Below are 13,076 nucleotides of genomic sequence, written 5' to 3'. Positions count from 1 at the left end.
CAATGCGATCTGGATTTCGCGTTTATTTTCTTTTCATATTAAAACTATTTTCATGCAAAATTCGAGGTTCAAAAAGTCCCGTCGACCAACGACGATCGTTCTCGTTCGCGAACCTTACACAAACAATTCTGTGAGGTGTAAAAATAAAGCTTCGCGACGGAATTTTTATCGAAACGAGAATAAACGGTCGATGAGCCGAGCTGAGGATACCTTTATCAAGATTGGAAGTGTATAAATTAATTTTAGAGAAATAGGATTTTCCGCGTGGAAGAAAATCGGTAAACTTCCTTCAACTCGAAGAGTGATTCATGTATTTGCCTGTGGAAACAAATCGTTTAAAAAGTTTTACGCGAAACTTGATTAAAATTTATAAACGTAATCCTTTAAAGTCAATATAAATCATAATTTTTATGGAATTTAATCCAATGATTAAGCAGCTAATCCTTTCGTTTATTAATTTCCTATATGATTATAAATAAATTATATTTTGTCAAAAAAATAGACTGTCATTTATTATAGATGCTTTTAAATAGTAACAAATACTTTGTAGAATATAAATTAAACAGTTTATTAAATGTGAAATTAATATTCATTGTATTGATTCTTCGAAATAAAGGTATTAGCCAATGAACGAAAAGAAATTATTCCTTTTGTCTCGGCGACTTAAATAATTTTCAAAAATTGGAAGAGGAGGTCTTAATGTTCTAGCGATATAAATTTAGTCATTCAATAATTTATAAGAATTAAGATTTTTAAATAATTCACTTTAATTGGAAGTAGATTTTTCTCGTGGTAAAAAGAAGTTGCTCCATCCGGGGAAAAAGAAAAAATTAATGTTTTTAAAAAAAGATGAACAATTGATTTTTCTTAAGGAAGAAAACTATTATCTTTCATTTTATTTGGAACACGTTCCAACCGTATCTCTGTAAACGTTCCTACCATTCGAATAATATATTCAAAGTCTTCCGTGTCTATCGTTGACCATGGTCAAATAACTTCGCCGGAGTCGATGACAGGCCTTCGACGAAATAAAATCTTTAAGCCTCTCGTCCCCAACGCGAGAAAGCGTAAGTCGAAGAAAAAAACCGTGGCTCGGTAGGATGAACAAAGTTTCACGAGGTCATGAAAAGTTCCTTACTTCTGAACGTGCAAAGACTACTGGCCTACGTGTTGTGCACCTTCGAGCTTTCCCACGTGAATTTTCTTGAGAGAAAGACAATTTTTCTTGCACGACTTCGAGGCTTGCTGGCCTGTGAGCCGATCGACAGGTTCTCGTAAGAGGAAAAGTTTAATGTTTGTAGTTTCCCCGAGACAAGACGCTAATCGAAAATTATGCAGAAGAATCGAGAGTTCTGCATTCGCAATCAATTCCTTCAGCTTCTTTCATGGCCAGCTGGTATTGTTGTAGAAAGTTAGAAGCTTCCTATACGAGATTTCGATAATAAAATGATTCGAATTGTTGGCAAGATTTTTGTTGATTATTTCTTAACTGTTTTAAGGCTGAGTATTTGTTTCTCGTTATATTAATTCGTTGGAATATAAGGGTATTAGGCGATGGACGAAGGAAAATTGTTGCTTAAGTAATTTATTAGAACTGAAAGTTTGTATGTCTTCGTAACATAACTTTACTCGATAGTTCGTGAGAATTAATATATTTAATTTTTTACAATTAGAAGTTTTAATATTTTCAATTTCAGGGAATGATACTACCCATTGTATGACAGAAAATTCTGCAGTACCTACGAATCTCTATTCACAGTTCTTGCATTTTTATTTCCTGTCTGTTACTCCCCATTCTTACATATAATTACATAATATTTCGTTAGAGTAGAAAAAAGACAAAATTAGACGAGAAGGAATTCCAGTTATATTACAGCGCATATAGAATTCTATCGTAATCGTTGGAGAAGGTTCGAAAACTCGATTAGAATTAAAGAGGAAATACTTCGTTCTTATCCTCAGTGGTGAACTTCCATTGAAGTCCCACTATTCTCGCATTAATGGATTAATTTATTTGGATAGATGGATTCTTAGCCGGCGTTACGAGCGTCGGAAGCAGGCGTTCGCGTGTTTCTGCCAGAAAGAGAGATGAACCGATATAAATGGCGTCGGCGGAAAAAGCAATAACGCGTTTCGACCTTTCAATTAAAAGACGGAGGCAGAACGCAAATTGCCGACCTTGCGGTCCGACGGCCTTTTAAATTTCCCCGCTGCCATTTAAAACCCTGCTTAAACCGTTACCTTATCCCAGTGGAACCATCTGGCGAAATAATTAAAGGAGGATCGCATAAACCGCGCATTATGCTGCGACTTCGTTGCCTCTGTGCTTCGGTTTCTTGCTCGTCCATTCGTTTCTGTCGGTTGCAACGCGTGCATTCGACTATCTAATAAAAACAATTTCACGGAACCATGCGATTCTGTTATTACGACTTGTAATTTTTCAAACGTTTATTCCTGTCCCCACGACCGAAACCAGACCTCTCCGACATTTTTTCGCGAAATTTAGGTTACGGAGCATGAAATTACTGTTTCTTGCAAAATTCTAGAACGAAAATGGAATTAACAGTATAAAGATAGAAGATAATAAATAATTCAATGTTAAACGAAACGTGCAGTAAGATGAATAGCTATTTTAATTATAAAATGTAGATTATTTTTAAATAGCTTTCTGAAACCAGCAAAAATTAATTATTGAGTCGATCTGTAAGTAACACTGAGTTAAAAATTATATAATTAATAATGAAAGTCAAAAGTAATGATGCTGTCGCCGATAATTAATTGGATTAAACAACAATTTTCATATAAACTTTCCAAAGCTCCATTTAGTTATTAATTGCAATAAGAATGAATCCGACTTTCATACTCACTCAGTGTTAAAAACAATTTACCCATAAATCAAAAATCTCGCCTATATCGTGCTAATTATTTTTTAGCTACTTAGTAATCAAGTACCTATTTCTAATTTTCAGAGCCATTAACATTTACAAACGTTGCGATCCTTATTCAATCTTAAAAAAAAAAATAATCGTAAAATTTCCAAAAATTGGTTCTAAAGTTGGAAATCATTTCTCCCCAAGAAATATTGCTACATAAAAATATTTAGGATAGAAGCCTGCACGTACTTATACAAAATAAACACGTAAAAATTATTCTTTGCATGAAAGTATTTCTCTGTACAAAAATAAAAAAAAAGTATTCTTCTACAGAAAAATAAATCACCCGTAGAGAGGTGTATATGTATAAGTATATACATATATAACGTAAGAGTCGAATGAATATATTTCCTCGCGCGAGGAGAATAATTCCAAGTTATCGACAACCATCCAAAGTTCTCGATCGAAAGCAAACTCGCTCGATCGGTTCGCAAACTTGCCAAGATATTCTTTAATGGCGCGAAAGGAGATTTTCTTCGTAGAACGGCAGCCAGCCGTCGCTGTCTTCGACACCTCACGTGCATGAATTTGCAATCGCGTGTGCACTGATAACGTGCGATTCACTGAATCGTCCGTGATTACGAAGAAACTGGGACGCACACCTGACGCTGTTCCCCGATTACTCGACGAACGACTTTTACCCCGTGAATAATAACGATTCGACTCGAGACCACGAACGTGCTCGAAATGTAATCTCTCCTTTGACCCGAGCAGACGGAACACGTTTCATGCTTCCTGTCCCTTCCAAATGGATAACGCCATTCCCTTCGAACGCATTTTCACGAAATATTTGAAAACTATTCGTACAAGTAATTCATTGACTGATTCTTTTCACATGTGATGCTAATTATCAATTACAATTAAATCGATTTATGTAATTTCGACACCATAATGTATCATCGTTTCTGTAATTAATGGATAACGACGATAGTAAATAAATTTCCTTCCTTAAGCTCTCTTGTCAGTTGGATTTTGAAGTAATAATTCATTCGAGATCGTGCATTGTATCAGGTAATTGAAGAAGTTCTTTTTCAGTCGAAGCTTCGTTTTTATGACGCGTAATAAAAGAATATTTAACGATAAGATGGAATAATGCAATAGAATAGAAGTAGAATGGTATAATATTAAAATAGTAATACCATAATGATAATAGTATTTTGTTTATAATGGTAATAATAGTAATTTTATTCGTGATTATTAAATCATGATTTCGGGAAATGAGAAAGTCTTTTCGATATTACTTCAACATTGTTTCTGAATTTTTAACTCGGCGGATAATCGAATCACACAGAAGCCAAATGACAATAACAGATAGACAACACTATTTTCTGAAAATGTTATTATTCTGCTAGTAGAAAAATACATGACGAGTATTTAATTTTTCAAAAATCAAATGATTAATCTCTATGAATTTGTTTAGTTTGATTTTTAAATGGCTCAATTATCTAGACTTAAAAGAGACAATAACTAGATAGAGATTAACATCAGAAGAATAACGACAATATATAAGAAGCTTCCATCCAAAAGTTTTGTCACGGATTATATATAGCATATTATCAAATAATAATGTTATACATTTAATAAATGAAAAAAGTACTTGTGCGTAAATGTAACTACTTTTGTAAACAAAGTGATTTTTTGCTACATTTTTTTCATATCCCTCTTTCTTCTCATAAAAAGAATAACAGAATTTTCTTAGTTACCTGATGCGTACATTATTAGCTTTGTTATATATTTTGCTGATTCTTGAAGTTCTCAAATAATCGGATTTTTAGGTATCCAGAACGATGTCACATAGCAGAGAAAATGTTTTTGTTTTGCTATGGAAACAAGATGTTGGTTCGTTGAGAAAATGTAGAAAAGGGATTTGCTTCGCTAGGTAGGAAAGTCGTATTCGATGAAATCACGTACGAAATCGAATTACATCGACGCACAATGAAATGTGTATCTTGCTTGCAACTGCATTCTCACATTTCCTTCATTTTCGACGGAAACGTCTGAATTGCATTACCAAAGAAATGGTAATACTACCGAAGAAGATCGACGTTTCGTGATTCACATTTTGAGCTCGTAAAAAACTGTCGTTCCAGCGGACATTTGTATTTCGAACATTGAACAGGAAATATGAAGAATAAAAGGACGAGAAAAATTCCATCCTAACTCCACATTTCATTGTTATTACTTCATTGGAATATTGACGAATTTTATATTAATTCATAATATTGATGATACTATGAAGAATAAATTTCATTGGAAAATCAGTTTCAAGTTTGATGTGGAATATCATTAATCGTTCAACCATTTGGTAGTGAAAAAAATTTTTCTTTAAACCTGCTTTGAGTTTTGACATTGTTCTGACTACACGGTATAATTTTATTTGATAAAATTTTGACGTTTACATAATATTCTTCGAATATGAAATACCCAAATTGTAGACATTGTAAAAAATTTAATAAATTGTTACAATACAGTCCTTATGCACGTTAGCTTCTGCATTTGTACTTTTTGCTATCTAAAATAAAAGTACCATTTTATCTCGTTCTCTATTAAACATGTAAAAAGATCGTACTATTTCGACATGAAATTGTTCTTTTGATTGATTCCTATTGTCTCACGTTACAACCTGGAACGCTGAATAATCTCATTAAATCTCAACAAAGTCATTGTACATGATATAGATATAGCTATTTATGACGAATATTGCGTATTTTCACGGATGAAAATACAGGAATATATTTTTCCGAAATCGAATTCTCCCCGTGACAAATAATATCATCGCAAAATTGGCAAGTACCGTTCGTCAGTCGATTTTACGTTTTTTCACTCCTGCGTTACTTTCGTTCGCATAATGAGTGTGATTCCATAGGTCACACATATTCTAATAAATATTCATCGATACTACAACTTTTTCGCCAGAAATTTTACATTTTGCACAGAGGTCCATCATATTTCCATATGCTTCATTGTTACAGAATGATTATTCTACTAAAATATGTGAATTTGGAATTTTAAAACATGGAGGTAGTAGCTTCGCAATTAACATATGGAATTTATCAAACGAAAAATTATTTGCAAATTGCTCCGATGCGATCTGACGTGTTTTATAAAATATTAGGAGAAGATAATACATATCGTGTAATTAATTATGATATGACATATATAAGTATATAAATAGAATTAAAGAATCTTATATTATAAAAATTATAATTAAATTATATGTATATATATATATATATATATACGCACACATATATTTCCTTCATAGCAAAAGAGTAAAATGTTTTCTATTTTCATCAAATTACCGTGATAATCAAGCAAGCTCGATTATCGTGCGCAATTTATTCACTTACGCTTCTACACAGGTGCATCAGTATTTGTTTATGGCGTGTACGCCCGTGCAATTGACACATCAAATACATCCGTATGTCGTGTTCAGTAGGTGGAACCGTCGCCGGATATGACCGACACGTTGACATTTGCAAAATCATAGACGGTAATTAATTGTCAGTCCATCAGGCGAAACGAAAACGAGTCACCTGAACGTTTTGGTACATCAGATCCGTGAGAGAATGTTATGTTTGTCAAGCCCGACATGAACATGGCACCGGACGAGGTGAAATAACGATCGTCAAGAAGACAAAACATTTTAAACGAGCAGCCACGTTTTGTCGTAGCCACGGACGAAAAGAAAATATAATTAACTCATACAGCGTTCAACGGAGGGAAAGTTTGAAACTAAATAACTGCGATTGATAATTCGGCTTCTGTCTTTTCGCTCGCTATAACTCTTAGGATGCCAGCATTCTCCCTTATTCTCGAATTTATAATAAATTAAAACTCATAAATATCACATTGCAATCTTTATTAACGGCAACAAAATTTTAGATAAAGTGATATTTATGAATATTTCATTCTCATCGGTATCATTTTTTATTTTTGATATCGTATTTAAACCATCAGTTTATTCGCAATAATTTTTGGAATTTTAATCGGTGAGTCGAATATCAAAGTACGGAGAGAAATTATTTTTATGATCATCACTATTTAGCCGTATATTATTATTTTAATCTACACACCGCCCATCACTGACTTATGTAAAATATCGTAAACAAGAACACGGTAGAAATAATTTCTCTCGCTTCGTCATCACAGCCATATATGGCCAATGCGTCACGATGTTTTGATATGGCAAGAATTTTTGCAGCACCTCGTAGCACACATTGGATCCATCGTGCGACAAAAAAAAAGACACGAAGAGACTCTCCACCCCTGCCCCCTTTTTGCTCCACGCAGAACCAACTTACTCTTGCAAACGCTTGAACCTATGCAGACAACGTTTTTCTGGCGTTCGCGCGTTCCTAGAGTTCGTTTATCCTGCTCTTTTTTCTGCGCAAAAAGATAAATCAAACGAAAAAACGAAGTGAAAAAAAGTGGAATAAAAAGGGCAGGCGAACGCATAACAGAGCAGCAAAAACGCGTGAACGTGAGAGAAACGTAATTCGAAGGAATTAAAACTGTCGAAGCGTCCAATTCTCCCTATCAGATGAACGAGCCGATCTTTTCTCATATCACAGCAGTGTCTCTTACAGCGAACAACCTAATTACAAGTTTACCTTTTTTCTGTTTTCTGTTCGCTTCTTATGTTACGGACCAACCATGGTTTCTGGTTTCTCTGTGCAGTCCTTCAAGGTAATTCGCCGCCAGCTTTTTCTCTAGTTTTTCTTCTTCCATTTCTTCTATCTCTTTCGCACTATCTTCACTTTCTTTCATTCACATATATTACATATGTACATACGTTTATATATATCTGTATATTTCATTCATTACACTACAATATATTATATCGCTGTACATGTGTCATATTCGCAGACATAATCGAACAACCTTCTTTCTACCTCTTCTTTCATTTTCACTGTTCTATTTCATTCTGTCTGCTCTTTCTTCATACCCTGTTCTACTATTTCATACGCTTCCTACTAGCGAGTCGCAACATTTTTTCGCTCACCCTCGATCTATTCCATTTAGTGCATCCGCTTGCGTATGTGTACACTAAAACATCACGCCTCGCGATCGAGCGTGATTCATCGTCCGAGACAAAGAAATGGTTCCGTGGAATATCCCGATTCTATTGAAATTATTTTATCGCCCTATTTTTTAATATGACATCTTTGAACGAGAGATAAGGAGGGTTAGGTAAATAATAGATATTGTGGAATTAAAGAACTTTTTCCTATGAAAAATTGTTGCATTTATGTACCTCCTTAAAATATCGACATTAAAATTGCGAATATATGGCTGTAATTTTCGACACAATTTAATTGAGTTTGAACGATAATTTGTGATTTATAATTTTGTAGAGGTAAGGTAATAAATGGTAGAAGACGATATCTGTAGCGACTTTATTCAGTAACCAATTTCTTCTTAAGGCAAAAATATTCTAGCATAGATTTTTTATTATGAAATAAAACAGTGAAGCTTCGATAAGAGGAATATATTTGCATAGTATATGTAAAATATAGCTTTATTAATAATAATCAAGATATTTTCTCAGAGCTATTACAGAAGACATTGATTATATTCTTGTATATTATTTTGATTTTATTATGTTCCACCAAAGACATTGCAAATTTTACATTACTTTTTTATTACATAATACTTATTACGATATCTCGTATACTTACAATTAGTAAACATTTTTTCACTATCTCTGAGGTATCTATATAAATTGTCTTTTCCTTATGAAAACATCTCCCTAGAAATTCAACAATCCAACCGTATTTCTAATGTGATTCACAAGTTTGCCATAGTTTGAAGCTTTTATATTAGTAAAATTCCATCATTCACTCGTTTAAATTTCCTTTTTATTTCTCTCGTGATTAACATATCTAAATCTCCAACTTAGGCAAAGAATTGTAGAATAAAAGACAACAGGATTCACCATGCCCATTATAGAACAGGTCAAACTCGACCAAACTTTATCGTACCTCTCAAACCTCTTTAACCCTCTCCTATTCCCATCAATAGAGAAAGAACCATTTCTACGTCTCGACGAGGAACGTTCCGTTAAAAGTGTTACAAATCGACACACGCGCCACGCCACAAAATACACAGAGAATCGATACGTTGATCCTGTCTGACTGTTCTTTATTTTTTTTTTTTTTTTTTTTTTTTTAATGACGTTCCGTATCATCGCGCGACTCTTTAGCAGATAGCAAACGAGCCAAGGGGGATGGTGGAACGTCAAAGGACGAAAAGAATGGAATCGAATCGGACAGGACCCCTGTGTGGTCGATCGTATCGATTTCCAGGCGCGTACGCGAAACACGGGCTACGCACGAGCGTGTGCTTATTTTGCATTTCATAGTCAGTGTTTTTATGCAAGCCATTGCCTGTCTTTTTCGCTTTCCGCAGCGCCACCATCGGCCTCGTTCTACACAATACACGGTGTGTCGTTCTTTTTTGCTCGCCACGCCCGCTAGAGTCGCGCTTTTTTCGCTCCCTTTTTTCCGCGTCGCCAGCGCCGATGCGATTTTTCCGGCCGCGTTTCTTTTTTCCTTCCTGGCCGCGTTCACCGTGCAAATCGGACCGTTCATGGTGTATTTCCCTTTTTTTCCTTCTCCTTTTGATTTACTTCGTTCTCTTATTGCCTTCTATTTATTCGTTTGTCAACGGAACGTACTCTTGCATCAGTCCGTCCAGTTTCTTTAACTCGCCTTTTCGCACTTCTTTTTCTTTTTTTTTTTTTTAAATTTGAGAAGTTAATTATTTTTCTCGTACAATGAGGAGAATTTTGGATTCGCTGAGTAAAAGATCGTATTGCGTGCAGATTTTAATTAAGTTTGTTTGTGTATACACGATTTAGGGAAAGGAGGATACTATATTTGTGTTTTAAACGTCAAATTTTCGTTTTCTCCTGGTATCGGTAATTACATTCTCCCGTGCGTTAGTATTCCAACTTAATTTTCGTTTGAGTTTACTTATTTAACATTTCTGTTAAAGGATACTCGAAGAATACTTTCAAACAAATAATTTCTGTTCAATAATTCACATATCGACGATCGATCGTAGGGACATCCGGTATATCGAAAACTCGCGAAAGAAATATTCGCGGAAGAAAAAGTCTGTCGTGACAGAAGCAATTGGAGAGTGTACGGCATAGGTCACGAGCCACGAGAAACTTCTCGCGGGAACTTTCGTCTCGTTTCGGTCGCCTAGCGAAACTAGTTCGCAGACCGGAAGGACTCTGCCATTCGCTGGAATTGCTCTCGGTTTCCCGCGGTCGTGCATCATTCGTTTCGGTAAAGAGTATCGCACGGAGGGCGTTCAAACGTGGAAAATCGTGGAAGCGAGTCGCGTGCACGTCCTCTATGCACCCCATGCACCGTTGCACACAAGCCTGCCTGATCCCTATCGCTCGAATCCGCTTCCGGAGCAATGTTTTCTCTTTCTTTTCGTCCCTTCACGCTTGTCCCTCTCGCATGATCGTTGTGCACGAGTTGTATGGTAGAATGCTTACCATATTCGACGTTTGAAAAACAACCGTCGTTTACACCCATGTGTTGAAGTCAATGTATGGATGGTTCGTGTCTTACGTATATGTCTTGAAGCGAACGAAAATTTCCGGAAACGTATGAATGGTCAAATGTTCGCGTGCACGATGATGTTGTCCAAGGAATATTGAGGTTTAATGATGTTTGAAGATATTTGCGTTTCGACTCTTATTCTTGCATTGAAGATGAAAAGAGGATTTCAGTTTTGGAAAAAGTGGAACATAGAATACGAGCGAACAAATGTTTGCGAATGTTTGAAGATGTTAGTAAAGCATCCGCGATAAAGGTTTATTCATTCGTTGGTTTAATATGCTTCCGGAAGATTTCGTAGAAATGAAAAATTTCGAGTCGAGGAACAGACGTCGAATAGTATAAAGCTGCTTTGCAGATACATTCGAGCGTGCTTTTTCTCGTTAATATTCGCTAACGCGACGGCTAATCCACCATGGCAAAAAGGAGAGCGGTTAATGCGGCCGTAAATGCGTAACGATGGCTTGTGGATTTTTATGGAACAGTTTTGCTCGATTTATTCGTTGTTTCGTGCTTGTTCCGATGCATGACTGCCCGCTGCTCTGTGCTAGTGCACACGTACGTACATACAATACATGCACACGATTGATGTCTTTGGCGAACTAGAGAACACGAAGTTGAGATTGTTACCTCGTCGGTGGATGAAGGAGGTCCACCTGTTATCTGCATCTTGCAAACTACTTTTAATGCAATACTTTTAATGCAAAAAAATCGTCAATTAATAAGTTACTTAATTACGTTTAAGACGAAGTCGAAGTGTTAGATTTGTTAACGTATTTCTATTGAAGCAGATAGAGCTGACGCTCTAATGAGTGTGGGTGTGTGTGTTTTTCTTTTTTTTTTTCTTTTTTAATGTATAAAAGGAATATCTATTATAAATTATATAAGAGTTCCTTGCGGCTTTCACTTCATTGTAACTTTATAAAAATGAAAGTACGTTTCGTTTATGAAAGCACAGAGCTTTATCGTACATCTAGTAACTTTTCACTTATGTCGTCGTGGATATTTAGAAGCAAAGGAAGAACAGTGAAAACGCGATAAATTTGAAAAAATTGTATATCGAATGTACAGACGAAGTCTATATTACGCAATTCAAGCGTGTTACAGTTACATGTGACAAATACGTTGAATGGTCCGACACGCGACTGCAACATCCTTCGATAACCAACAGATGCGGATACACTTGATCCTATAGTCAATAAATTTTCATTTTTCTCTTCGTATTCGATATTGAATAAAAAGCTATCACTGATAGTGATTGTCCTCGTCGATAGATATTGATATAACAAATAAAATATATCGTTGACATATGTTAAAATTTGTTGATTTGAAACAGTTTTATACGCAAAATAAAAAAGAACACATTAATTGAAATCTGATTACCTTAGAGGAAGGAGTAGGATAAGTAGGATAAAAATTTGTGAGTGCGCTTGCAAATACGATTTACAAGTACGATTTGTAAGTATTCATTCATTTAAATAATTTTTCCTCTTTGCAGGATAAAGCAAAATTTATCGATGAAAATGCTTACGATTAATTATTCGTGATTGGATTGAAATAATTATTAGTAGAAATTGTTCTCAGCAACATTATTATATTTTTCTGGATTTTTCTATGTCGTTCTTAAAACATCATAATTTAGGTAAATCTAAGATTGTCTGTATCTCCTTGTTCAAATTGCTATATTAGGTAATTAGCACCTGGCAAATTAATATTCTTCTACTTGATATTCATTGTTATTCCTTGTTACAATTTTGTAAACGTGTTTTATCTGCGATTAATCTGAAGTATAACGAGATACATTGAAACGATGTATCTTATAAAATGAAATAAAACAAAGAAACGGAAAATTAATTAAAAGATCTCCATTCAAAAGTAATTCAAAAAAGTAATTGCAGCCATTCGAATGAAAATAAAGCTTACAATTAGTGGACGAATACTTACAGATATGGATACTTTTCGCCCTCACAATAAATTCTGGTAAACCTAGAAATTAATTAAGCCGTGAGAAGAAAAATAGCACTTTATTTATCTTCAAACTAATCCGTTCGTAATCTAAATTAATTTTAGCGCACGTGTAGTTAAACAAATCGCTAAACAGAATAAAACTAGCGCAACCATCGTCGATAGCGCTCGATATTTCTCCAGGAAATCGTTGTAAGCAGTAGTAAAGCTTCGAATTTATCAATTTCGACAAAGGTAGGGAGTTTTCCCTCACGCGATAAACACGCCAGGAAATGAAATGTAACGCGTTCACGGTTCGAATTTAGGGGAAAAGAGATCGTCGTGAATATCGCCCTAAAATAGAGACAACGTTGCACAAACAAGACTCATAAATTTCAAGCTTCTTCAAGGAGAGAAAAGTACTTCATCAGGTGTAAATGCGGCCGTATTTCTTTTCGTAAAAATCTCACGCGGTCGGCACTCTCTCAGAGAAAAGAAGACGAAAGTCGACGAGATACTATCTTGCTTGTGAAACATTTCAATATCGCGAGAATTCACGCGACACTGATGAAGCGTTATTTTTCACGGATTAAAATACAAATACAGCTACGCGCGTGGT

General features: G+C 35.1%; 1 protein-coding gene across 6 annotated transcripts in view; it reads left to right on the top strand.

The window, feature by feature from the left end:
• The window catches only part of LOC122571058 (fasciclin-1), a 384,771-nt gene that overhangs the window by 328,703 nt on the left and 42,992 nt on the right, over positions 1-13,076 (top strand). For 4 of the 6 annotated variants that reach the window (XM_043734277.1, XM_043734280.1, XM_043734282.1 and 1 more), the window contains exon 8: positions 7,614-7,622. The exons of the other annotated variants lie outside the window; for them this stretch is intronic. In XM_043734277.1, the coding sequence (XP_043590212.1) occupies positions 7,614-7,622 (9 nt within the window). The remainder of the gene's footprint in view (positions 1-7,613; positions 7,623-13,076) is intronic. 6 annotated transcript variants of the gene reach the window in all.

This window comes from Bombus pyrosoma, linkage group LG9 (genome assembly GCF_014825855.1).
Source record: "Bombus pyrosoma isolate SC7728 linkage group LG9, ASM1482585v1, whole genome shotgun sequence".
NCBI lineage: Eukaryota > Metazoa > Arthropoda > Insecta > Hymenoptera > Apidae > Bombus > Bombus pyrosoma.
The sequence above is the reverse complement of the archived record's forward strand: the minus strand, read 5'-3'. Positions and strand labels throughout refer to the sequence as shown.